This window comes from Canis aureus, chromosome 27, assembly GCF_053574225.1.
Source record: "Canis aureus isolate CA01 chromosome 27, VMU_Caureus_v.1.0, whole genome shotgun sequence".
In the NCBI taxonomy this organism is placed as follows: domain Eukaryota; kingdom Metazoa; phylum Chordata; class Mammalia; order Carnivora; family Canidae; genus Canis; species Canis aureus.
The window spans coordinates 35,934,842-35,960,441 of NC_135637.1; the positions used below are offsets into that span (position 1 = coordinate 35,934,842).

A 25,600-nucleotide genomic window follows, 5' to 3' on the forward strand; every position below is an offset into this window, starting at 1 on the left:
CGCCCTGGCCGGCTCGGAGCGCGGCCCCGCCCCCCGGCCGCGTGCCGGGGTGGACGCGGGGGTGCGAGGGGTCGCGTTGGTGTCGGCTGCTGGCGACCGGGCGCTCCGTGGTGCTCCGTGGTGCTCGTACCCAGGGCAGCCTTGCAGAGTGGGAGTCGGTTCTGCGGACTCTGCACAGATCCTGCATCCCTGCACCGCGGCCCCTTTGTTCCCCAGCCCACCGAGCAATGACAGTGACCGGTTGGTTGGGCAGAGAGGCTGCCTGGTGTCCGGTGAGTGGATCATTCCGTCCCCTCCATGCCTGGAGTCCCCCTCTGCCGATGTCACCCTTGGCCGCGCATTCACCGTGTTCATACGTCTCTCTTTTTTTCTCTCTTCCTACTCAATAAAGGTCTGTCCACACACCTCTTTCCCCAAGCTGGTCCCCAGTCCTGTTCCTTCCAAGTCCCTGACCGTCCCGCCAGGCCATTGGCCATAGCCCACGCCTTGGCAATGGCACATCTGGTCATTTCTACTTTCAAGCAGAGTGCACCACCCGCAGGTGCATGGCTGGAAGTCCTGCCCCCTGGAAGGGACTCCCTGCACCACTGTCCTCCGAGGATGCTACAGGAGAGGGGCCCTAATGCTGTTGCTATCCATTTCCTGAGTATCATTCAGAGCCACCTGTAAACCAGGCCCCCATCATCAGCATAGGAAACTCCCTGCGTAGGCCATAGGTGCAGGCTGGGAGAGAAGGCAGTGCAGCAGGAGTGGGGACCATGGGCATTTGGGCCACTTCTTCATGTAACATACGTGTGTTTAAGGTCTGCTCGGGCCCAATGACACCTGTACACTTCCACTGGATGGTGAAGTGCTGCTGTGCATGCCCAGTGTTATGGTTTGGTGGATCAGATAGCATCCAGTTCATGAGGGGCAGCTTGGGTGGCATGGTAACTTGATGGCCATACTCAAGTGCTCAGTCTCTATGAAAATCCAATAGCAGGCCAAGAGCTAGTTCTCAAAAGGAGTGTAATTGTCTGCGGATCATGGCAGGCCTTACTCCCAAATCCTGAAGGCCTGCACTGCAGTTCACCAAGAGGGGCCTACCGAAGGCTGCCGACAGCACTCTCCACCATTGATGCTTCAAGCACCAGCGACTCCTGGCCTCGAGGCATAGACTTCTTGTCCTGGCCAGCCCAGCCATGGCTACCTTCCGTTGGGGGAGCTGCCCTCTGTGTCCGTCCCCTTTAAGAGCACTCCTTTTGGATACTCTTGGGAAAGCCCACCCCTGAAGTCCTAGTGCAGGTGGATGGGTTCCGTGGAGTATTCTGAGTCAGAGTGACTGGGCTGGATTGGTGTCATCTGGGCAGGCTGGTGGCTCAAGGTGTGTGGGGCAGGTTGGGCCTGGGGAGAAGGGCAGTACGTAATGCCTCTGTGGCACGAGCTGAAGAATGGTGACAGAAGTCAATGTAGTGCGGTGTGCATTTTGCCACATTTTTTTGTGCTAGCATTTGGGGAAAAATAGTGGCTTAGAGTGTAAAATTATTAGGTCAAAGGAATGAATCACTGATATATGATAAAGCATGGATGTGTCTCAAAAGCATGATGCTGAGTGTAAGAAGTCAGGCATAAAGGATATGAATAGGGCAGCCCGGGTGGCTCAGCAGTTTAGTGCTGCCTTTGGCCCAGGCCGTGATCCTGGAGACCCGGGATCAAGTCCCGCATCGGGCTCCCTTCATGGAGCCTGCTTTTCCCTCTGCCTGTGCCTCTCTCTGTGTCCTCTTCGTGAATAAATAAATAAAATCTTAAAAAAATAAAAAGGCCTGAATAGCGTGGTTTCATTTTCATGAAATACCCAGGCAGATCCAGAGATGCAGAAAAAAAAAAAAAATCAGATTGGTGGTTGTCAGAGCCTGGGGAAAGTGTGGGATGGAAAGTAATCATTTAGCAGGAGGGAGTTTCTTTTGGGGTGATGAAATGCTTTGGAATCGAGTAGTGGTGACAGCTGCACAGCTTTGTGAATAGATTATAAATCACTGAATTGTTCATTTTTAAGAGGGTGAATCTTATGGTATATGAATTATATCTCAATTTTTAATATCCTGGAGACCTGGGATTGAATCCCACATCGGGCTCCCAGTGCATGGAGCCTGCTTCTCCCTCTGCCTGTGTCTCTGCCCCTCTCTCTCTGTGACTATCATAAATTTTTTTTAAAAAAAGCACCATGTATTCAGAACTTGCTCTATGTGGTGAGGGGCTCAGCCACTAGCACTTGCAGGGATTCCAAGGCAGGCAGAGGAGTGGGGAAGTTTTCTGGTGGGAAAAAAAAGGAAGGCATGTCCCAATGAGAGGATCAGGATGACGAGAAGAGGGGCATGATTTGTGAGGGGGAGCAAATCTGGCGTTCTCCCATTTGCTGTGTTGGAAGCCAGGACAAAATTGAGGGAAACTGCCAGCTATTGATCAAGTCCTGACTGCTCCCGGCCAGTTGTTGCAAAGACTGTGGTCTGACCTTCCAGGCTGGGAGCTGCAGGTAGTTGGAGAAGGCAGGCTCCTGGGCTCCTGAGCGGATTTAGAAAATTCTGTTAACCACATAGAATATTACTCAGCCATAAAAAAGAACAAAATTTTGCCTTTGCAACAACATGGATGGAACTTGAGGGCATTATGCTAAGTGAAATAAGTCAGACAGAAGCCGATAAATACTGTATGATCTCACTATATGTGCAATCTAGAAAAACAAAGCAAAACAAAACAAAAACAAGCTCATGGCTATAGAGGACAGATTGGTGGTTGCCAATCTAGAGGAAGGAATGGGAGGCTCGAGGGGGGTGGGTGTGTGAAGGGAGTCAGAAGGTACAAGGTTCCAGTTCTAAAGGAATGTCATGGGGATGCACCGCACAGCATGGTGACAATAGTTAATAACATCTTGCATATTTGAAAGTATCCAGAAGAGTGGATCTTGAAAGTTCTCATCTCATGCCTGGATATACAAATATCAAATCATCACGTTGTATAGCTGAAACTAATATGCAATGTTATGTCAATTCTATTTCAATTTCTAAAAAATTTTGTGGACTGAAACCCATGCTTCATCATTTCAAGTCAATCATATGCTCTTCTTGGATAAAGAAACTTCAGTGTTTTTACAACTACGATTAACCAGAAAAAAACAGTAACAATTACGATAATGATGAGTAATAGGAATGTTAATAGTAACAATCATTCTTCCTATAAATCTCAGGACTTCCATTCTCTATTTTAGTAACTTCCTTCAATTGCCTACCTTCATAGCCTATATTCCCTCCTGGCCTCCCATGGTTACTTGGAAATGTCCCCCACAAGGTGCCTCAGAAGAACCAGCTTCCAGAGGGACAGCTGCCCCCCTGGGGTTCCCTTCTCAGTGCTCCAGGCCGCCCTGTGAACGAGGTCTTGGAGTATTTTCTGAGGGCACCTGCACGACTGGAGCCCAGGCAGGACGTGGCGGGCCGGTGGACGGCGCGCTGAAGGGGCTCGTCCTGTGCTGGGCCATCCTTCAGCCCAGGCCGGTGCGCCTCCCCCAAGCTGCAGGCTGCTCCCCGGGTCACCCCGGGTCAGCTCTTGGAGCCCACTTGAGTGATCCCGCCCTCTTGGATGGCATCTTGGGGCTTGGCCTCGGGCAGGGGGGCAGGGACAGATCCCATGCCCATTTGAGTCCGCGCTCTGGAACTAAACTGTGAAAGGGGCCGCTAGGCTGGCAGCACCACCAAGAAGGACTGCACTGGGGTGGATCTGGGTCCCTGCAACCAGTAGGGTGCCCTGCCTGCCTGTTGGGCCTGGCCTTGTCCAGGCCCCCAATGACGAGATGATGAGAAGGAAGACGGGGAGACCCAGTAAAGCCCTACGCAGGCCTCTTTGCATCGGCCATACTGGCCAGGCCACAGCTCTGGAGAAGGACTTGGAGTATTTGGGGGTGTTCAAAGATTGGGTCCCACAGAGGCCTGCACAATGGATGGAGCCCCCGACCTAGACTCACCTATGGGGCTCCAGCTGGCCTCCACCTCCAGGGTGGGACTCAGAAAAGCTGATGGGAGAGTCCGGCCACGGGGATCCATGCAGGCCCACCTGCCCAGGCCACCTGTGTGGTTAGGGCCAGCTGGGGTCTCTGGAGTGGAACTGAGGGAGGCTTGGAGGCACCTCTGGGCACCGGACCTCAGGAGCCCTGTTCTGTGCCCCTGCAACCCGCTCCCACTGCTGGACCACCAGGAATGGGGCTTGGGAAATGGGCAGCAGGTGCCTCTGACAGCTGGGATCTCTGCGGGCTGTTGGCTGAGCCTGCGAGGGGCATGCGGGCCTCCCCAGAAGGCCGGGTCCCCCACCTGGCCGGGGCGGACATGGCTGAGGGCCCTGATGCCACTGGCGGGGCGGGACACGGCCGAGAGCACCGAAGGCCCCTGGCCGGTCGGCGTGGGCGCGGAGCGCTGTCCCTGTCACCCCGCAGCGGCTCTGCCCGGTCCCTGCGTATCTACTCGGCAGCGCATGGCCGGTGCGCCCAGGCACGACTGGCAGCAGGACCGGGAAACCCCCGCGGGTGCCGCGGCCTTGCGGAGGGTCCCGGGCCTGGTTCTCCTGGGTCCGGGGAAACCATATCAAAGCGGCGGCCAGGTGGCGCCCGGCAGCCGTGCTTCACGTCTGAGCATTGGCACCAGATGGCCCGCGGCGAGGCCACACACCGCCACCCGGTGGCGCAGCAGCCTCCAGGCACCCGACCGCGTCTCTCCGCGAAGCCCGTGCCGGGTGTCGCGCGTGCATGGCCATGCTCCTGGGTGCAGGGTGCCGGGTGCAAGGTCCCGGGTGCAGGGTCCCAGGTGCAGGGTACAGGGTGCTGGGTGCCGCGCGTGCATGGCCGTGCTCCTGGGTGCAGGGTCCCGGGTGCAGGGTCCCGGGTGCAGGGTCCCAGGTGCAGGGTACAGGGTGCTGGGTGCCGCGCGTGCATGGCCGTGCTCCTGGGTGCAGGGTCCCGGGTGCAGGGTGCTGCGCGCGTTCATAGCTGTGCTCCTGGGTGCCGGGTGCAGGGTGCCGGGTGCCGCGCGTGCATGACGGTGCTCCTGGGGCTCCTTCTCCCCGAGGCGAGACCCCGGAGCGCGAGAAGCACTGGGATATTTTCCTGAGAGGCCGGCAGGCCGGGGCGCGCTGCCTGGGTTTCAATGAGCAGCCCCGGGGGCTCCCCGACTCTGGGGCACTTGGTCACTTCTATGGAGGCTCAGGGGGCAGGGACTGGGCAAGGGACACGTTGGAAGTACTCCGAGAGAACACGGATAAATCATTGTTATTTATCATTATGCAGTGGGGAAGGTCTTTCTAAAGCATGACACAGTCCAGAAGCCCTAAACCTCACCTCACAAAGTTTGAATAAGACAGATCTTTGCGCGTAGCAAAAGCAAAGTCAAATGACAACAGGGGTGGGGAACATTTATGCAAATACATGTAGACTACAATACTGATTTCAGTATTACTTATTATTATTATTATTATTATTATTTAAAGATTTTATTTATTCATTCCTGAGAGACACAGAGAGAGAGAGAGGCAGAGACACAGGCAGAGGGAGAAGCAGGCTCCATGCGGGGAGCCGGATGCGGACTCGATCCCCGGGTCTCCAGGATCACGCACTGGGCCAAAGGCAGATGCTTAACCGCTGAGCCACCCAGGCATCCCAGCATTACTTATTATAACCGAGGGAAAAAATTAGCTGTAAGATAAATTCCAGCACATCAATACTATGAATTTGTGTTTTACTTTATTTTTTTTTCACTTTTTAGAAGAGGCAGATCTATAGTTACTAACATGAGAAGATGTTGATGACCTGCTAAATGAAAACAGCAAATGGTAGAACTTCTCTTGAAAAACATGCACTTAAAAAAAATACTTACAAGGGAGTGGGGCACCTGAGTAGCTCAGTTGGTTAAGCAGCTGCTCTTGGTTTGGGCACAGGTCATCATCTCCTGAGTTGTGGGTTGAGCCCTGCTTGTGGCTCTGTGCTCAGTCCATAATCCCCTTCAGATTCTTTCTCTTTCTCCCTACTTCTCCAGTCCTCCCTGCACTTGTGTGCTCTTTCTCTCTCTCTCAAATAAACAGATACAATTAAAAAAAATTACATGGAAAGGCAAAGGAATTAGAATAGCTAAAGCGATTTTGAAAAGCAAGGAAAAGCTCTCTCCTATTTTAACAGTTATTACATAGTTAATAAATTCTGTGTGGTATTGGCAGAGGGATAGACTAGACATGTTGATCAATGGAACAGAATAGAAACCCAAACAAAGATGTGCAACTGATTTTTGGCAAACATGCGTAAGTAATTCCTGGGCTGAAAGATGGTCCGTCTGTCAAACGGAAGTAGGGCAAGCAACCATCCACAGGCAAGCTAAACTACACTAAACCCCCAAACCTCACACCACATCAAACATTAACTCCAAGTGGATCACACACTTATTTATAAAATGTAAAACATTAGAAGAAAAAAGTCTATGAGAAAAACCGGGGATCTAGGGTTGGCAAAGAGATTTTAGACTTGACAACACAAGTGTGACCCATAAAAAGAAATGGATAAATTAAAATTTATTAGAAGTTAAAACCAAGGTTCTGTGAAAAACCCTTTTAAGAAGATGAAGCAACAAAGTACATACTGAAGGGAAATATTTATAAATCACACTTCCAACCAAAGGCAGGTGTCTAAATTTAAAAAAAAACAACAACTCTCAAAATGTGCTGGTGAGAAACAAACGGTCTGATTACAAAATAGGCAAAAGACACGAAGAGGCACTTCACTGAAGAGGATATGCAGATGATAAAGAAGCACATGAAAAAATTAAAATCACAGTAATATATCATGACATATCTATCAGAATGCCCTAGACGAGATGTGGGAAAACAGTTCCAGATGCTGGTGAGGGTGTGGAAAACCTGGCCACTCACACAGCGCTGGTACTAGTGTAAGATGGTATAGCCACTCTGGAAAATGGTGTGGCAGGCCCTCCACCTCCACCTCCACCTGTTTGCACTACAAATAAGCAAACACAACGATAAAAACATGCAAGTCCTGTCTGGCCCAGAAACTCAGCCCCAGGCATCTATTCCAGAGGAATGAAAATGGATTCAGTGCAGTCAAGGGTTGACTCAGTAGGTCTGGCATGTTTTACAGCTTGCACATTCCAAAGAAAGGTCTTGACCTCACCTGGCTCCTGGGAGAAAAGCTCTAAGACCTTTGAATGTCTTCCCTGGAAAGAGTGTCTTTGTTTAGTTGGGGCCTTGGATAGTGTAAGCCAACAAAGTGATTTATAGTGGGGAGGACTTGGGCCATGCAGAATCATTCTGACCTCCAGGAAGTCAGCTTCATGGAGTCCTGTGAGAGTCCTGTGAGTCTTTCTAGAGGGTGATGCATCTACCTGGAGGGTGGTCTGGAGGACTCCACCCTCAGGCCCAACAACTTATATGAATGCGAGATCCTGGACATGAATGTTTATTTTATTTTATTTTATTTTATTTTATTTTATTTTATTTATTTTATTTTATTTTTATTTATTTATTTATTTATTTATTTATTTATTTATTTATTTTTTTGAGAGACAGTGAAAGATTTTATTTTTTCTTTTGCTTTCATCCAAACACACCCTTTTCTGGAAAACGTAAAAGCATGCACATTGATGGCATTCTTATAAAGAAAAACTAAGTAATAACTAAGCTGCAAATCAACAATAATAGTAAGACAAAGGCTTAAATGATATGTGAAAAGATGTACAGGTAGATACAGGGCTCTTAATTTTAGAAAATAATAATTCAAGTCATATCAACACATGTTAAAAAGAAGCTTCTAATTTTCCAAATATTTTGATACAAAATTTTTAAACTAACAAATATATTTTATAGAACTTTTGTGAGAATATAAGTATGTTTTTAAGAAACATGATGTTCAAAGTGATCTTATGCAGTTCACTGTGACTCCTTAAAATCAGTTATAATCAACATAATTCCAATGGTATTTCTTCTTAAAATTTAAATTTAGAGCATATCCATGATATTCAAAGTAAGTTATGCAACTTGCATTTACTTTGGTCTAATTAGAAATAGGTTCTAACTTTAGGGTTGTTTAAAAAAAAAAAAAGTATTAACAGAGACACGGGATTGATTTAAATTTCACCTTACAAGTAAGAGAAAACGACAATTGGCATGAGAACACTTTTCAGTTTTACCGACCCCACCACACTTAACCAGGCCAGCCGTATCCCGTGGGGATGTGTGCACACACACACTAACTAACGTATGTACAATTCCCGCCACCCGGCTCCGCAAAGGTGCCGACACGGCCTCCTCTCTGGGTCTGGAGAACCCGTCAGACGAAATCTCCCTTATTTATTATTTTCATTTTGTTCATCATGATTCAGCTGGTGTGTTTCATCTGGGGACACGGATATAATTTTACAACAAAAATCCATTAAGCAGAAATGTTATCTTAAGGGACTAGTAGGCAATCACGTTTAAGTTGTGACATAAAAACAGAGCAGATCCACAAAGGCCGTCCTCCCGCACAGGACAGATTTTATTATTTTGAGACTGAAAACCCAATCGCGTGATTTGGTTCCTGAAACAGCTCTTGTGTGGAGGTGACGTGGACGGTGGTGTAGCCCCACGGGGACTCATGACAACTAAACACATCCGTCCAGGCCTGACGGATGCAGTCTCCCCGGCTCGTGGAAGGTGACCTTCTTGACGTGCGACAACCGCAAACCGTCTGCCGCAGCCAGCGAGGCCGGCCCCGAGAGCGTGGAGGAAGGGCCTCTGCCGCAGCAGGCACTCCTCTCCCCGGCGTGTGTCCCGTGCCAGGCACCGAGCAGCACGCTGCCGGGAATCCAAAGGAAAAGAATCCAAACACGGTGGGAATCGACCGTGATGACATTAAAAAAGTGACTTCTGAATTAAAGGTTTTGCTAAACTCAAGAGTTACAGGCAAAAGGCACATGCTAGTGAATCTAGTCAGACGTCTGGAGGCTCCCATCACCTCAAATATCTGCGGACTCAGGTCCAACAACGGTTCACACTGATTATTTTGATATAAAAAATGATAGGAAACCTGCAGGTTTTCAAGTAGTTATGGCACAGATGTCGGGAAGCACTAAGAGCTTCGCTGAACTCTTCAGAAAGCCGGGCAATGGAAAGTTCTGCCACAAAGAATCAGGGTCACAATTCTAACTTAAACTTAATTCTCATATTTTATACATTATTCTTTTGTATACAATACAGGGTGTGCAAATTAAGCTGTTTCAATAAATATTAGAAATGTTAATTACTCTGCAAATATAAAGTAAAATCAGCTAACGATGCAGTCCACTAAAAGCATGCGCTACCCAGAGCTTCCTCCCCACGGACAACTCCTCGCCCTTTACCTTGTATCCCTCTTATATTTAAATACAATTTCTTTCACTCACTTGGAGAAATTAAGCAAACAGCAAAATATCACAGAGCTCCAAGATACTAAATACCGTAGCGAGAAAGGCTGGATTAGTCAAGTTGTAAAAAATTACAAATACAGTAAAATATACTGCAAATTAATGTTCATGAATGCAGCTATTTGAATTACAAAACAATAATCATACAATCCTATTAATCTTCTGTAGATGACGTTAGTTCACAGGAGATGCCAAGTGATAGCATACACTGCTTAGCTTTTCCCTTTCCAGCAGCTTCTGTTCTAAAGTCGTGAAACCACGTTATGTTTGCCCAAGACCAACTGCGTATTGGCTTTAATCAGAAATTCTATTTTATCCAATGTTCAATCAACAAGGCTTTATTTACACTTCTTATTAAATTCGGGAAACAATCTGATGTAAGGTGTGGCTGCCAATACTAAACCATGCAGCGCATCCCACTGCCTGCAGACGGCTGCTACCTGTTCACGCCTTTATACTAACCCACAAGCAGCCAATTAAGGTTCCATAAATCCACGTTCTCACATAGAGTTTCCTTCCAGCCTCGGTCATGAGCATTCCAGCAGTCAAGCCACTTAAGATCAACAACGATGGTAAAGTCTTCTTGAGACTTAATTTAGAATTAACACTTTCCCCAGGAAATTTGTTTCTTCTTTCTGGATCCAGTGAATCATAAAATTCAATAAGCAACCAGCCATGGATGGCGCTTCTTTCCGCTGCCCCTTATCATCAACAGTCCCTTCAAAAGCCACTGTCACATCATAAATTGCATCTAAATAATTCTTCATAGAATCAAAAGCAACATGAGTTGCCTTTATTCTTGGTGTCAGCACATGTTTTAATACTGCAAAGCCTTCTTGAGCAGCAAATGTTTGACTAGCTGAAATGACTTTTGTTAGTTCTGGATTATACCTTGTTCCCTCTGGAAAAATCACAAGATACATTGGAGTTCCTGCATTCATGTAGCTCTGCAGCTTGCTTCTCATTTCCTTTTCATTAAATTTGGCACTTCGCTTTACATAGATCCCTCCGTGCTGAGAAAAATAACACCCATACAGTGGGAGCCACTTTAACCCGTCTTTCAGGACGTAGCGTACATGTCCAAGAGCATTCTGCCTCACGGCTAGAATATCAGCAATAATCCAGTCAACTGTGCTTTGATGATTTGCTAAATATATTATATTTTCTTTATTTTTTGGCAAATCTCCATATAGCAATATCTGGGAGACGTGTGTGTAGGCAGAGGGACCTTTAATTTTCTCAAAATATTTTGGCAGTGTTTGAATGTTTTATTGGATCTGCACGCCGGTGTAGTTCTCGAAGAAGAAGAGCACCATGCTCTGATAGACGCAGTAGAGCCGGTCGTCCACCGCCTGGTAGAGGCGCGCGGGCAGGAAGGCGGACAGCAGCCGCCAGGCGCCCCAGGCCAGCACGTAGGTGGGGGCCGAGCCCAGGAGCACGGCGGCCGGCAGCACGCAGCGCATCGAGTACATGTGGAGCACCAGGGACAGCAGCATCCTCCCGGCCGCGCGGACCCCGCCGCCCGCTCCCCGCCGCCCGCTCCCCGCTCCCCGCCGCCGCCGCCAATCACCGGGCCGGCCCGGGCCCCGCCGCCGCCCCCGCTGCTCCCCGGGCCCCGCCGCCGCCCCCGCTGCTCCCCGGGCCGCCCGCCGCCCCCGCGACGCCCCCAGCCGCATGGGCCTCGCCGCCGCCGGACGACACGCGGGCCGCGAGTGCGGGGCCGGGCGCGGGCGCAGGCGCAGGGGAGGCCGCGGCCGCCGACGCTCCCGAGCTCAGCAGCGCTCACACCCCATGACCCTCGCCCGTCACCCAGCGCCCCGGCCCTTTATTTTTATTTATGATAGTCACACACACACACACACACACACACAGAGAGAGAGAGAGAGGCAGAGACACAGGCAGAGGGAGAAGCAGGCTCCATGCACCGGAAGCCCGACGTGGGATTCGATCCTGGGTCTCCAGGATTGCGCCCTGGGCCAAAGGCAGGCGCCAAACCGCTGCGCCACCCAGGGATCCCTATTTTTATTTATTTATGAGAGAGAGAATGAGCAGTGGGAAGGAGCAGAGGGAGAGGGAGAAGCAGACTCCTCACTGAGCAAGGAGTCCGATGTGGGGCTTGATCTCAGGTTTCCAAGATCATGACCTGAGCCTAAGAGAGATGCTCACCGACTCAGCCACCGAGGTGCCCAGACATGAATGTTTTTAGCATCTCTGTTCATCACAGCTCTCAAACTGGAAACAATAGAGAGGAATGTCAAGAAGTGAAATATTAAATAGTTGGGTGAAGGAGTGGGTGCCTGGGTAGTTGTGGAAATGGAGAGAAGTGTCTACCGACACATATCAGAGGAAGAATGGATAGGAGAGGGTAATGGATTGATTATGACATGGGCAGTGACAGGGTATAGAAATGCAAATGTTGGATAGGGTTACTAGGTGAACAGCGGGAGAATATTTTTTTTTAAATTTTTATTTATTTATGATAGTCACAGAGAGAGAGAGAGGCAAAGACACAGGCAGAGGGAGAAGCAGGCTCCATGCACCGGAAGCAGGCTCCATGCACCAGGACCCGGATGTGGGATTCGATCCTGGGTCTCCAGGATCACGCCCTGGGCCAAAGACAGGCGCTAAACCGCTGCGCCACCCAAGGATCCCTATTTTTTTTTTTAAATTTAAATTCAAGGGGCATGTAGGTGGCTCAGTGGTTGAGTGTCTGCCTTCGGCTCAGGTCGTGATCTCAGGATCCTAGGATCGAGTCCTGCATCAGGCTCCCTGCATGGAGTCTGCTTCTCCCTCTGCCTATGTCTCTGCCTGTCTCTGTGTCTCTCACAAATAAATAAATAGAATCTTAAAAAATAAAAGTGTCTGATAACCAAGGAATAGCAGAAATGGGAGGAGATGGGATTTTTTTTTCTTTTTTGCTTTAAACTCCCAGTTTATTTCAATGGATTTTTTTATAAATTTATTTTTTATTGGTGTTCAATTTGCCAACATATAGAATAATACCCAGTGCTCATTCCATCAAGTGCCCACAGGAGATGGGATTTCTAATCAAGAAAGAAACCTTTTTTCTTACCATGTTCGATTGATCCCTTTTCACCCTGAAATTTTCCACTGTCACCTCTATTAGAGGGTGGGCCATTTTCTCTGCTAGAACTTGTTTTCATAAACAGAGAAGAATAAGGTGTGGGCCAGCTTCCATTTTTGAGAAAAGACATTTCCTCTTAATGCCACAGTTGCCTGTGAGGACACCAGTGGGCCAGACAGCAGCAGCTGGACCCACAGTGTGCAGAGCTGCCCTCACTCTGAAAGTTCTATGATGACCAATCACCGATGTGATGATGCACATCTTTCATTCCATTCCAACTGTCACTCTCTGAGCCGATCAAGTGCAGTTTGGTAGCAAGTGAGAAGCTCCCCATGATGGGAAATCTGAATTGCTGTTCTACAGTATGTTCATACTGATTTTCTACAGGTATGATTTTCTACAGGCACTGAGGGGGACACTTGATGGGATGAGCACTGGGTGTTATTCTGTATGTTGGCAAATTGAACACCAATAAAAAATAAATTTATTATTAAAAAATAGTAAGACATTCAGCATTGTAGGTTTAATTGCTTAAACCAGTAAGCCCCAGCCCAGATGCTACTTTCACGTTAATTCCCATTAACCACTCATCAGGATGGGTCTGTCAGTTGAAGGCAAGCTAATTCTTGGCAGGGTGGTAGTGTGACCATTGGTTTGGATGGCCTGGATTTTGAATCAGCTTGGGAGGCAAGAGGACCACCTGTCACAGTAGGTGGCCAGTGAGAAGGCTCTGGGTGACTGAGGTGACATTGCTGAGAGCTGGGGGAAGGTGGCCAAAGCTGCACTACCCTGGTCCTTTCCTGGGGCTTGATTTGGAAAAAACTGCATCGTATTTTCTGTCAGCGACTCAAACACAGGGCTGAGTTAGGACCGAGAATAATTTCATGGCACAGACACATTGCACAGGGCACCCACTCTCGCTCAAAGAGACATGTGCACACGGGCGCCTGGGAGGTACAGTCGATTGAGCATCTGCCTTCAGCTCAGGTCGAGATCCCAGGGTCCTGGGGTCCAGCCCTGCATCTGGGTCTCTGCCTGCATCCAGGTCCCTGCTCAGCAGGGAGCCTGCTTCTCCCTCTTCCTCTCCCTCTCCCCCTGCTTGTGTACACATGGGCCCATGTGCGGGCTCTCACTCTCTGTCACATAAATAAATCTTTAAAGAATAAAAAGAAAGAAAGACACATTGGCACAGGTGGATTTGAGAACGTGAGGACAGCTGTTGGTGCTAGAGTCCAGAACATTTTCTCAGGGGTTCTGGGCAGGTCTTGGGAGCTCAGGGATCTCTCTCACCAGGGAACCAATTACATTCCTGTCCAGAATCCATCACATATCAGTGTGGCCACTCTGGGAAGTTGCCTCATCTACCTATCAATGTCCACACTGTAAAGCATGGGTTACAGCCCCTGCTTCCCCTCCTGATGGTGCTGCTGTGGGGATTCCAACAGTGGGATGCTATGCATTCTCCATGAGCTGTAAAGTGCTGTTCCCACATGAAGGCTAAAAAAGGAGCTTCCATCCTCCCATGCTGGGGAGCCAGCCAAGCCCCCTGTCTAGATCCACCCATGACCAGATATCTAACCCCTTCAGTAGTGATCTAACCCCTTCAGTAGTGTAGTGTAGTGTACACCTACAGAGCAATTGTGAAGCACTCACCCTTGACTGTGCTCCAGACTCTAAGTGTAGTAAATCCCATTTAGCCTCCTAACAGCACATTAGTGTGTAGGCAGTATGGACATTTCCACATCTCAGAAAAAGAAAATAAGGCACAGAGGGCCCTCCAGAACTCTCTCAGGTATGTGTGGGTTCTAAGTGGGATGAGAACCCAGGCCATAAGGTGTGGTCATGGTGCTTTGCTGTGTTTCTCTGCTAAATCAGAGTATTTGCCCACAAAACATGTCTTTGGGGAGTTTCAGTGCACACCACATTGCAATCTCTTCCTAAGTCCAACTCTGAGCCAGGGCACTCGCAGGGCAGCTGGTGAGTAGGGAGGGGGAACAGAAGGCCAAACTCTGAGTCAATTAGGACTAATCCCCCATGGCCTTCTGCCCACAAGATGCCAATACTACTCTCTATTGCTATGTATTTCCCAGGACCTTGTATTGAGGTTGAGACTGAAATTATGCAGCCCTGCACAACCACATCACTCATCTCTGGAAGAAATTTAAGAAAGTGCGCTTCTGTCTGCCCAACCGTGTACACCTGATCAGTGACACAGATGAAGGTACTGTGGGAATTTACTCATTAAGTTGATTTAAGAATAATTCTTTCATTCAGTGACATAGACATAGCAGAAGAGCATAAAAATGCTGCGACACATTTTTCTATTATTTCAAATGTACAAATTTAAATGTATCAAGTCCATCACCATAGTATAACTATGGAAGTCAAGATGCATTTCTAACTGACATCTGTGCCCCCATGTTCGTGACAGCAGTCTTCCTAAGAGCTAGAGATAGATACAACCCCCAAATCCAGCATGTGATGAAAGGACATGTAAAATGTGATATGCACATTGGATGGAATGTTACTCAGCCATAAGAAGAACCCAAATGTTTCAATATGCTGCAGAATGGATAGACCTTGAATAACCAATAGTTTTTTGAAAGAAGGCATGCACAGAAAGATATAAATTCTTCAATTCCACTCATAGGAGGAAATTAGAGTAGGCAAATTCATAGAGCCAGAAAGTAGACACTTGGATGGCTGGAGGCAGGGGGTCGGGGGAGGAGGAACAGTCATCTCTTCATGGGTACAGAGATTCCTTAGGATGAAAAGGTTTGGATGTAGATGGCAGTGATAAGTACACAGCATAATGAATGTAAACAGGGCCGCTGAGCATATACTTACTTATTAATAAAAGCATGAAGCCATAAAAACCTAACAATCTGAAGGAATAGAGGACACATACACAGCAGCATGTATGAAGGCATGGAAGCTGAACTGGTCCTGTAACAGCTGAAGAAGTGGGAATGTGGCTGGCCTTTACAATGGGCAGGACAATTCAGGGGACTCAGTCATGAAATGCAAGGTGCATTGAATTTTTCCCATTTTGAGACTGATGATTTCCCACTGATTGGATCCCTTTAGCTTGAAAGCAAAGGCCCTGATTCCTTTTCCTTCCTGCTCCTCTCCTTTGTATTTCTTTGTCCACCAAGGAGGTTGGCTCAGCAGCTTGCTCACTGTTCACACCCGTGCACTGTGTCCCCGTGTCCACATCAAGCAAAACTCCCCAAGTAATTCCTGGGCAACCAACCAATGTCCTGACAGCTACTCTATCTTCTTAGATCCCATGGAGGGACCAGCTGAGGACCTTTCCAGGGACTGGGCAGAGGAAGGCACCTCATCTCTGCCTGAGGTAAGCTCGCCTCTCTTTCTCTGAGATAGAGATGTTGCTTCACTGGTTTCTTCTCCAATGAATGCAGAACAAAATTCTGATAATACACCTTAGGGATGACACAAGTAGTCTCCTTTGTGGGGGGAATGAAAGTTTGTTACCAATGACAGTGGACACAAAAAGGGGGACGTAACAGGGCAGCCTCACTTAAAAAGTGTGTGGGATCCAACACCTTCGCCAGGAGAACATATTTGTCGTTCAAAAAGAATTTTGGATCTGTTGATCCGAATGGACTTCAGAGATCCGCCATGAAAAGCTCATGCATCTTTAAAAGCGTCCTCTTTCACTGGAGTGGGGGAACATTGACTCAACCCCTGTACTCCATCCAGTTTCCTGAAGGCCTCACCAAACAAAAGAGCTGTACAAACAGTATACAGGATGGTGTGACCCAGACTGTGTTTTCTTTTCTCCAATCGCAGTGGCTGCTGGGACCAACAAAAACTGTATGTATTTAAGAGTAATATCCATGATGTTGCAATCTAGGGTAAAAAGATGTCTACCACATGATTCTTGGTTCCACCTGGGAATGAGGGGTGGGGTATAGTGAGAAGAGATTGTCCACTAAAGCACTGAGAGTTTGTTATACAAGGCCTGGAGGCACTATGGCAAGAAGGAGGTGTTGGTGTGTGTGCATGTGGGTCGAAGAGCACCTGCACCCACTCGAGCGTGTGTGTGTGTGTGTGTGTGTGTGTGTTGTGAATGTGAATGTCGATGTGTGTATTTCCCAGGAGGTATTCCCACACTTGCAGCACAATAAAGGTGTCACCTTTCCAAAGTCATCTCATCATTGTGACACCCATTACCTGCTCATCCTTCCCTCACCACAGCTGTACCTGGAGGATGTTTCCATTTCCTTTCATTAGAAGGCAATGGTGCAGAGATGAATGACCCAAACCCTTGACCCCCTACATGGACAGCCAAGGTGTGAACCCAGGTGTCGGTTCGAATGTAGCTATAGGTTCTTGACCTGCACTAATCGCTCAGTCATGGGGTCATTATCTACAAATAGCTAGTCAGCAAAGCAGAGCCAGCATCTGGGTCCATACCTTAATATACTAGATTCTACCAAAGTCCCCTACATGGCCCAACATTACACAGTGGCCTCCACGGTCACGTAAACCAGGGCAGCTATAGGTGCACATATCAATGATTTTGTCCTGTCACTGGTGTGAAGTGCACATAGGAAAGGCCATGTATTCCTGATCAGCCCACAGATTCTGAAAATGTGAGTCCCCATCGAGGATAGCGCAGAGCAACATCTGTCATGGCTGAGGTTATTGTGTATACATGACCAATAGCAGATAAGAAACAAGGAGGTAATTTAGTCCACTTGATCACATAGGAACTGAATGTTAAACTTGGTTGTTAGCTTTGTGCCCAACACTCCCATTGCAAATCTCAGGCACGGCTGGGTTAGAGAGTGCCAGCTCTCACCCCAGGCCTCCTCTGTGTAAGGAACTTCCCATTTGTCTGATGGCCCCAGGCTAGCCTGACTCAATGGATACACACACATAGAGCCCAAGAAAGGTGGAAGGAATGTATCAAGCTGACTGGTTATTTTGAAAAGATACGACGGCAGTAGTTTCAGGTCTTGTTTCCTTAGGACAGATGATTAGTAAAGAATCATATGAGGAAAAAAAAAAAAAGAATCATATGAGGATACTTTCCCTAGGGTTGAATTCAGCCCCACAATTAAGGCTGCTTTTCATCAAGCACAAAATCTTACAAAGACATGATGAATACAGTAGCAGTATATGGGGATCCTGGGGCAAGAACTGATTTCCAAAGAAGAAGAGAGGGACGGCTTAGCAAAACTTCAGTCAAGAGAGGTTATGGGACCGGGTCATCACATATAAGCCACTTTAGTGTTTAAACACTTTCCATGGACTATTTCACCTTGATCAGTCTCACTTAGCTACAAAGACAGCCCCTGTTCTCATTTATTTCCTGCTCCTCTCTCATTCCTTCCTCTGTCCACCAAGGAGGATGCCCAGCAGCAGTCTGTAACTTCCTAGCCAACCGCCAATACACACTCAACTCATGTCCTCATCCATCTAAACTCCCTGATGAGTTCCCGGGCAGCCCCACCAGCATCCTCACAGTGGCGCTGTGTCCTCGTAGCTCCCCTCAAGGGCCTGACTCAAGAACTTCTCAGTTCAAGGCGGAGAAAGAAACCCCAGCCCTCCCTCAGGTAAAGTCATTTTCTGTGTTAAATGCAACTGATGCTTTATTTTCATATTCATGGATTTAAGACATGAACTTCCAAGCATGTGCATCCCAGAAGGTATATACAATTTCCTTGGTGCTGACAGTGGCCCTGAGTTTCAATCACTAACTGACACCATATTTAGAGGGGCTTTAAGAACACTGGTTACACAACAAATGGTAGCAAGCATTTTCCAGGAAATAATCTTCCTCCATAGTTTTGTGTTTGCTGATCAAACTGGACCTGTGAGATCTGACATTTAAAGTTTCTGCAGGTCACATTGAGCTTTTTTTTTTTTTGTGATCACTGACTCAATGACTATATCTCTGCTGCCTTACTAATGTCACCAAGAGAACAAAGGATATGTGCAGATGATGTGCACAGGGTGATGTGATCCTTATAGTGTTTCCCTCTCTCTAACTGCAGCAGGAAGCAGCCCAAGATGGTGGCTTTATGTATTCCAACATCTGTCACTTCTCAAGGAACAATCTAGCTTATGAACAAGGTGGGTCTTTCCCCTCTGCTTTGCTCTGGAGAGCTTCCCTGATCCTGGGTTCCTACTGGGAATGGAGGGTGTGGTTGTGAGAAAAAATGATTGTCCAGCTCTACAGACTCTGGAAGCAAGTAGGTCATTTAGGAGATACAGGTTGTCTATAGGAGGCTGGGTTTGTTCCTGTGTGACTGGATGTGATGTGATTGTATGAGTGGGTGCGTTGAGTGTGTGTGTTCCATCAGAAGACATTCTCACTTAGGCAAATCAATGCAAGTGTCAAATTTCTAAAAGTAAACTTCACCCCCACCGGGCACACCGCTTAGGACCCCACATTCCTCTCTCACCACAGCTGCACCTGGAGGTTTGCTTAGTATTCACTTTCCACAGACAGGGTTGGGGCAGAAATCAAGATCAGACATCTGTCCTGGCTGGGGATGTGTCTCATGCAGGGTCAAAGCAGAGAAGAATCAGGAGGATATTTCCATCTATTTCATAGCAGCATCATTAGCCTTAAAAATAATGAGTGAGAAAAAAAATAATGAGTGAAAATATCAGTGAGGGTGACAAAACATAAGAGACACCTAACTCTGGGAAATGAACAAGGGATAGTGGAAAGGGAGGTGGGCAGGGGGTGGGGGTGACTGGGTGATGGGCACTGAGGGGGGCACTTGGCGGGATGAGCACTGAGTGTTACGCTCTATGTTGGCAAATTGAACTCCAATAAAAAAAAAATAATACTCAACATTTGTAAGCACACACTGAAGAGCGAGTGTCAAAGCAGCTCAAAGTAAAGCTTTGCCATTAGCTTGGTGCCCACCACCCTACACGACCAGGGCCGGGGCCAGGTTAAACAGTGTCAGTGCTCACATAAGGCGCCCCCCTCCAAGTCCAGAACTTGCCACTTGCTGGTGGGCTCCTGGGAGAATGGGTCCCCACTGATGTGACAGACACCCACACATTGCACAGAAAAGGATGGATGGAAAGAAATAGCACTTTGTTGATGGTGGCCTTGTTGAAATGCAGGGACATCAGTATGTTGAAATCTTGTTAATAGCATTTTACTTATGATGATTAGTGAACAATTATAAAACCATAGGATAGTTTTTCTAGAATTGAATCAGCCTGCAGCACAGTGTTCTTGAAAGAGATGAGACACAGGTTGGAGCAGTGCCTGTTTATCCTGAGTCTTGAAGATGTCCACAATGCAGTGGCAGCTTTGGTGAACTTCAAAGTGTCAGTAGGGCTCACCAGACTGTCAGTAACAGGTAGCATGCATTTTAGGGTTTAGCCTCATTTAGATTGACTATTTCATATGGATTCGATTCCCTGTAGGAAAGCGTCAGAGGCAGTGTTTCTATGTACTTTCCTGCTCCTCTCCTTGACCTTCCTTCATCCAGCAAGGATGGCCAGGCCTGGCAATCGGTCCATACTGATTGCCTACCCACCTAATAACATACAAAGACCCAAATTATCCACATCCTCAGCAACATTAGTAGTAGGTTTGGGTTTTGGGATTGAGTCCTCACCGTTCTAACAGATGAAATGATACTCATCGTCCTTTGGACTTGCATTTCCCCTCATGATGTGTTATGTTGTGCTTTTCGTAGGTCTGTTGGCCACTGATTTTTTTCCCTTAGGGCAATGTCTACTCAAGCCTTCTTATTGTTCTCCAATTTGGTATAAGTGTCTTTTTATTGTTTTTTTTTTCCATTTTGAAAAGGAACACCTTTTCTGATATAAGGGTTGCAAATATCTTCTCCAATATGTAGGATGCCTTTTCATTCTGCTCATTATTGAAGAGGGTAAACTTTTCCCATCATGTGGTCTCCTCAAGGATCAATATGGCATGAATGAGTGCATTTATTTTGGGGCTCTCTATTCTGCTGCAGTGTGTCCTTACTTTTATGCCAGCACACGCTGCTTGCCTAGTGTGGCTGTCTAATGTACTTGGAAGTCAGCAACTACCGAGCCATCACCTTGTTCTTCATTCTCAACAATGTTTTGGTACCTGTATTCCTTTGTGGTTCCATCTGTATTTTAACAGCTTTTAGATTTCTATAATATGACATTGTGATTGAAGAGCTGCTACATTGACCCTGTGGCCATTTATCCAAGAACGGGGTGTTCACCTCATTCTCTTAGTGTGCAAAGGCCTCCAATAGTGCCTGGCATGTGTGGGTGATCCCAGGAACAACCTACATGTGAATGGTCATATCAGGCCAGCAATTAATGTAATAGGAATGAGCAGGGGTTATGTCTTGCTCATTGTTGGACGCTAGTGCTCTGCAGTCCAAGGAGAGTCTGTCTATAGTCCATTTGACACAATCATTAACTCGATAATTACACTAAAATCATAAAAGAAAATAAACCCTCCAATTGCTCACTCACATTAGCCACATGTAAGGGTCTCCATAACTGCTGGAATTTCACATGCCACATTTGGAGAGGAACACTGTAAAGGGCGAGTAGAATGGACATGATGAAGTGGATTCCTATAGCATCTCGGTCTCACTAGAAGGTTTGAAACTGTGATCCCTGTCATGTTGAAGGTCTCTGACTCCCCCAAGTCCAGTGCACATCTGAGAACACACCAGAAAGGTCAGGCAGGTAGATGCCTCACGACCCACAGAGAACTCAACTAGAGTAGGATGAATGGGTGAGACCCTCCCTCCAATAACAGGATTGCTCATGCTTGTGTTCCTACAGATTTGTGTGTGGAGAGCATAGACGACTCCAGTGGTGGGGAGGAAGTCTCGGCAGGTAGGGAACAGGGCTCAGGTAGGGAACAGTGGCAGAGGGCTCCTGGGACCCTGGGGGTGCATCTCCTACTCCGGAGAATGGAGAAGGTGGGCAAGAAATAAAAAATGAAAGGGAAATACTGGCTAGCAATCTGATGCATTCATCTCCTATTTTACTGACGTCATAGGACCAGAAATTGTGTCCAGGCGCCTTCTGTGTGCGCCACATTTCTAATCCCCCTCCCTGGGTTTGCTGTTTTATTATTATTTTTTTAATAATAAATTTATTTTTATTGGTGTTCAATTTGCCAACATACAGAATAACACCCAGTGCTCATCCCGTCAAGTGCCCCCCTCAGTGCCTGTCACCCATTCACCCCCAACCCCCGCCCTCCTCCCCTTCCACCACCCCTAGTTCCTTTCCCAATGTTAGGAGTCTTCATGTTCTATCTCCTTTTCTGATATTTCCTACCCATTTCTTCTCTCTTCCCTTCTATTCCCTTAAAGAAGATGTGGTTTATGTATACAATGGAATATTCCTCAGCCATTAGAAATGACAAATACCCACCATTTGCTTCGACATGGATGGAACTGGAGGGTATCACGCTGAGTGAAATAAGTCAATCGGAGAAGGACAAACATTATATGGGTTTGCTGTTTTAATGATCTAGCCCATACAATGTGCACTTCCTACCCTTCTCTGCTGCCAAACATCAAAGCTTGGTTTTGTTGCCCAGCACCACTCAGCAGTCGTGTGGCAGAGATTGGGTATCGTTCTTGTCATTGCCCTATGATGGACATGACCTGGGTGCCAGAGCAACCCTCTCCCAAATCTGAGAACCAGGAAACTAAGTTGTCATGTGAGCTGGGAGGTGGATGAGAAGGAAACTCTGAAACCACAATGAGATACTACCTCACACCAGTGAGAATGGGGAAAATTAACAAGGCAGGAAACCACAAATGTTGGAGAGGATGCAGAGAAAAGGGAACCCTCTTGCACTGTTGGTGGGAATGTGAAATGGTGCAGCCACTCTGGAAAACTGTATGGAGGTTCCGCAAAGAGTTAAAAATAGATCTGCCCTATGACCCAGCAATTGCACTGCTGGGGATTTACCCCAAAGATGCTGATGCAATGAAATGCTGGGACACCTGCACCCCAATGTTTCTAGCAGCAATGTCCACAATAGCCAAACTGTGGAAGGAGCCTCGGTGTCCATCGAAAGATGGATGGATAAAGAAGATGTGGTCTATGTATGCAATGGAATATTCCTCAGCCATTAGAAGTGACAAATACCCACCATTTTCTTCAAGGTGGATGGAACTGGAGGGTATTATGCTGAGTGAAGTAAGTCAACCGGAGAAGGACAAACATTATATGGTCTCATTCATTTAGGGAATATAAATAATAGTGAAAGGGAATAGAAGGGAAGGGAGAAGAAATGGGTAGGATATATCAGAAAGGGAGACAGAACATGAAGACTCCTAACTCTGGGAAACGAACTAGGGGTGGTGGAAGGGGAGGAGGGCAGGAGGTGGGGGTGAATGGGTGACAGGCACTGAGGGGGGCACTTGACGGGATGGGCACTGGGTGTTATTCTGTATGTTGGCAAATTGAACACCAATTAAAATAAGTTTATTATTAAAAAAATAAAATGGCAAAAAATAAAAGAGAAGGAAACTCTGTCCAGCGTAAGATACATGACGTGTAATGGACTTTCAGGCTCCTGACCCATTTCCCACACCTTTAAGTCAACTCCCAGCGTTGGGGATGTTAAGGGACATCTCCTCTGTGGTCACTTAGGTCATGCCAGCTTCACCACACAAACCAGTCTGTCATAAACATGCTTCCATGAGCGAGAGGCCACATACTGAAGACCTGGAGACGCTCCTTGGCCACAGGGGACCTAGAGACCTGTGTGAAGGTGTGGCTGGGCCTGCTTCACACACACACACACACATACACACACACACACACACACACACACAACTTTTGACCAAGCATCCAGTGGACCTGTCACCAGGCATGGCCTAGACCTAGGGCAGAACATCTGCTAGCAGGGCTACAGGGTCACTGTTCCTTTCACAATCCAATTCTCCAGCCTCACAGCATAGGCCTTGTCCCCCTACACCCTACTTATGCCCACCCCGTCACCTGTCCTCAGACCTGCCCAGGGCCCTACCACCCTGCCCTCCCTGTAAGGTTCAGCACCAGCCCTGGCAGGCACCATGTATTCAATGGGCTACCCTGTTTGATATTTTCCAGTACTTCACTTGAAAATTCAGGGGGAATTTGGACAATTGACTGACTACCCTCTCATTTCCACTTCTGCTCCGTAACACTTCTGGAAACAGATGAGGTTGCTTAAGGCGGGCTCGTGTGCCAAGGAAGATCATCTCGTCCCAAGAGCAAACACTGGATATGTGGACATGTGTGGCACCGTCTCATTCAAGTTCCCCAGCCATCCCAGACCAGGATAGCTTCTCCTCACACAGAGGGTTCAGGGGATTGACTGAGTGGGTGCCAGTATATCTCCTGCCAGTCCTTGGCTATCCAATATTTAAGAACAATATGATTGATGGAGGATGGAAAGGGGAAGGAAATGGAGAGTTGTTAGGAGAGGAGGAAGGGGAGTAGGGAGAGAGAAAAGTCAAGTCCTGGTCACACAGTCACAGGGACAGTGACCTCCCAGGGACAGTGACCACCCAGAGGAGGGACACGATGACACAGACATCATTCCTAGGTATGGAGAGAACCCAAGGGTGGGACAGGCAGCTGGGAGATGAGAGACCCACTTCCACCCTGTAGAGATGAAGGGACTAAGGGCAGAGAGGCCCCAGAGCTGAGGACCCATCATCTTGAGGTCAGAGTCCCTCATCCCAAGAGGAGCAAGCCATGGGTTCTCACCCCCGCTAACTTTCCATTTCCTTTCTCATGGCCACGCCAACCTCATTGCTGCCCTGCCCACTGGAAGATGACTCCACGGATAGCAGGGATTCAGATGAAAGGAGCAACATTGTGCCTGTAATTAATTCATTTCCTCCTCTGTCTCTTGTACTTCCTCTCTCTGCTACCCATAAGCACCTCTTCCTAGATATTCCCCAGATCCATCCTCTACGATGTCCCCACTGAAGACCTTTGGCTCCTGCAGGCACTTAGTCTTGGCACCTGCAGTGTCTATGGAATCACTCTACAGACCTCTTCCCCCCTCTTTCAGCATCACCCTCACCCGTCACCACTGAGTCTGGGATCAGCTCTGAACAGCCAAGGAGGGAGTGGGCCTGGGGTCAGCAGGGCGGAGCCCACCCAGGTGGGTAGGAATCAGGAAGGGGACCTGCTGTGTGACCCCAGCAAGTGCCCCCACTCCCTGGTTTGGTATCTGTAGTCATGCCTGATTTTGCTCTTCCTTTCAGCTCTCAAGAAGCATTGCTTCTACTGATATAAGGGAGGAAGCAACAGAAGAAATCGGTCACTCAGGAGAAAAAGAGGAACTAGGAAGAAGGTGAGTTTGGCAGAAAGAGAGGAAGCAACACAGACACATGTTCTCCACACCTCCCTGACATACTTGTTGGCAGCACAGGAAAACCAACCAAAAAGCTGGGGTGCTGCTCTTCAGGGCTGAGGACGCAAGAGGAAGGTCATGATCCCTACAGGTCCTGAAGGATGCCCTGAGTACATCTCACAGGGAACAGGACCCAAACCCATAGGAGGCCCTGAGGGGGCTATTGTATGTCCTCCAGCTGCTGATGAATGTAGAGGGAGGGGACCAGAGAAGGCCTGTGCACTGTACTCCTCTGGCAGAGGGCCCCTGGAGTTGTGCACCCCCTCGCTCTGCAGGACCCAGCCCTGCCCTCCTAACTACTGATGGAAGCTGACATCTCACCCCAGAACATTATCAGTTGGGGAGGTGGCCTGAACCTCCACTTTAGATGTCTGAGGAATGAGTGACATCATACAGACCCCGAGGCCCATGCGAGCAGCACAGCTCACCTCATCCAGTGGTGCATCCCTGGGGCACAGAGCAGACCCCGGCACCATCGGGACACATGGATTGTCCCTCAATTGGGAGTTTCCCATCTCCTGGGGTCCCCTGAGCCTCAATGAAGCCTGTGGGACATGGTGGGGTGGTCACCTCATGGCACATTTCTTGGTGTGAGTGTGAGGCTCTACTGTTCTGCTCAATCTGCAGGCCAGGCCATCAGGGGGTAGGCCGCGCCATCTGCTC

The 25,600-nt window shown here is 48.0% G+C and overlaps 1 protein-coding gene, 1 long non-coding RNA gene and 1 pseudogene across 8 annotated transcripts in view; 1 reads left to right on the forward strand and 2 right to left on the reverse strand.

The window, feature by feature from the left end:
• Positions 1–25,600, forward strand: part of LOC144299269 (uncharacterized) — a 27,119-nt gene continuing 1,519 nt past the window's right edge. The window contains exons 1-9 of one of the 7 annotated variants that reach the window (XM_077874779.1): positions 12,802–12,933; positions 14,637–14,767; positions 15,831–15,901; positions 17,923–18,131; positions 18,573–18,651; positions 21,346–21,399; positions 24,350–24,399; positions 24,593–24,685; positions 24,789–24,877. In XM_077874779.1, coding sequence (XP_077730905.1) covers positions 18,600–18,651; positions 21,346–21,399; positions 24,350–24,399; positions 24,593–24,685; positions 24,789–24,877 — 338 coding nt within the window. In that variant the 5' untranslated portion in view covers positions 12,802–12,933; positions 14,637–14,767; positions 15,831–15,901; positions 17,923–18,131; positions 18,573–18,599. Of the gene's footprint in view, positions 273–12,801; positions 12,934–14,636; positions 14,768–15,830; positions 15,902–17,922; positions 18,132–18,572; positions 18,652–21,345; positions 21,400–24,349; positions 24,400–24,592; positions 24,686–24,788; positions 24,878–25,600 lie in introns of those variants that run through there. The other 6 variants (XM_077874778.1, XM_077874777.1, XM_077874780.1 and 3 more) reach the window with 6 other exon arrangements.
• On the reverse strand, positions 7,583–11,021 carry LOC144299266 (1-acyl-sn-glycerol-3-phosphate acyltransferase epsilon-like; annotated as a pseudogene).
• The window catches only part of LOC144299277 (uncharacterized), a 29,372-nt gene continuing 24,186 nt past the window's right edge, over positions 20,415–25,600 (reverse strand). The window contains exon 4 of the long non-coding RNA XR_013365985.1: positions 20,415–21,091. This is a non-coding gene — a long non-coding RNA (uncharacterized LOC144299277). The remainder of the gene's footprint in view (positions 21,092–25,600) is intronic.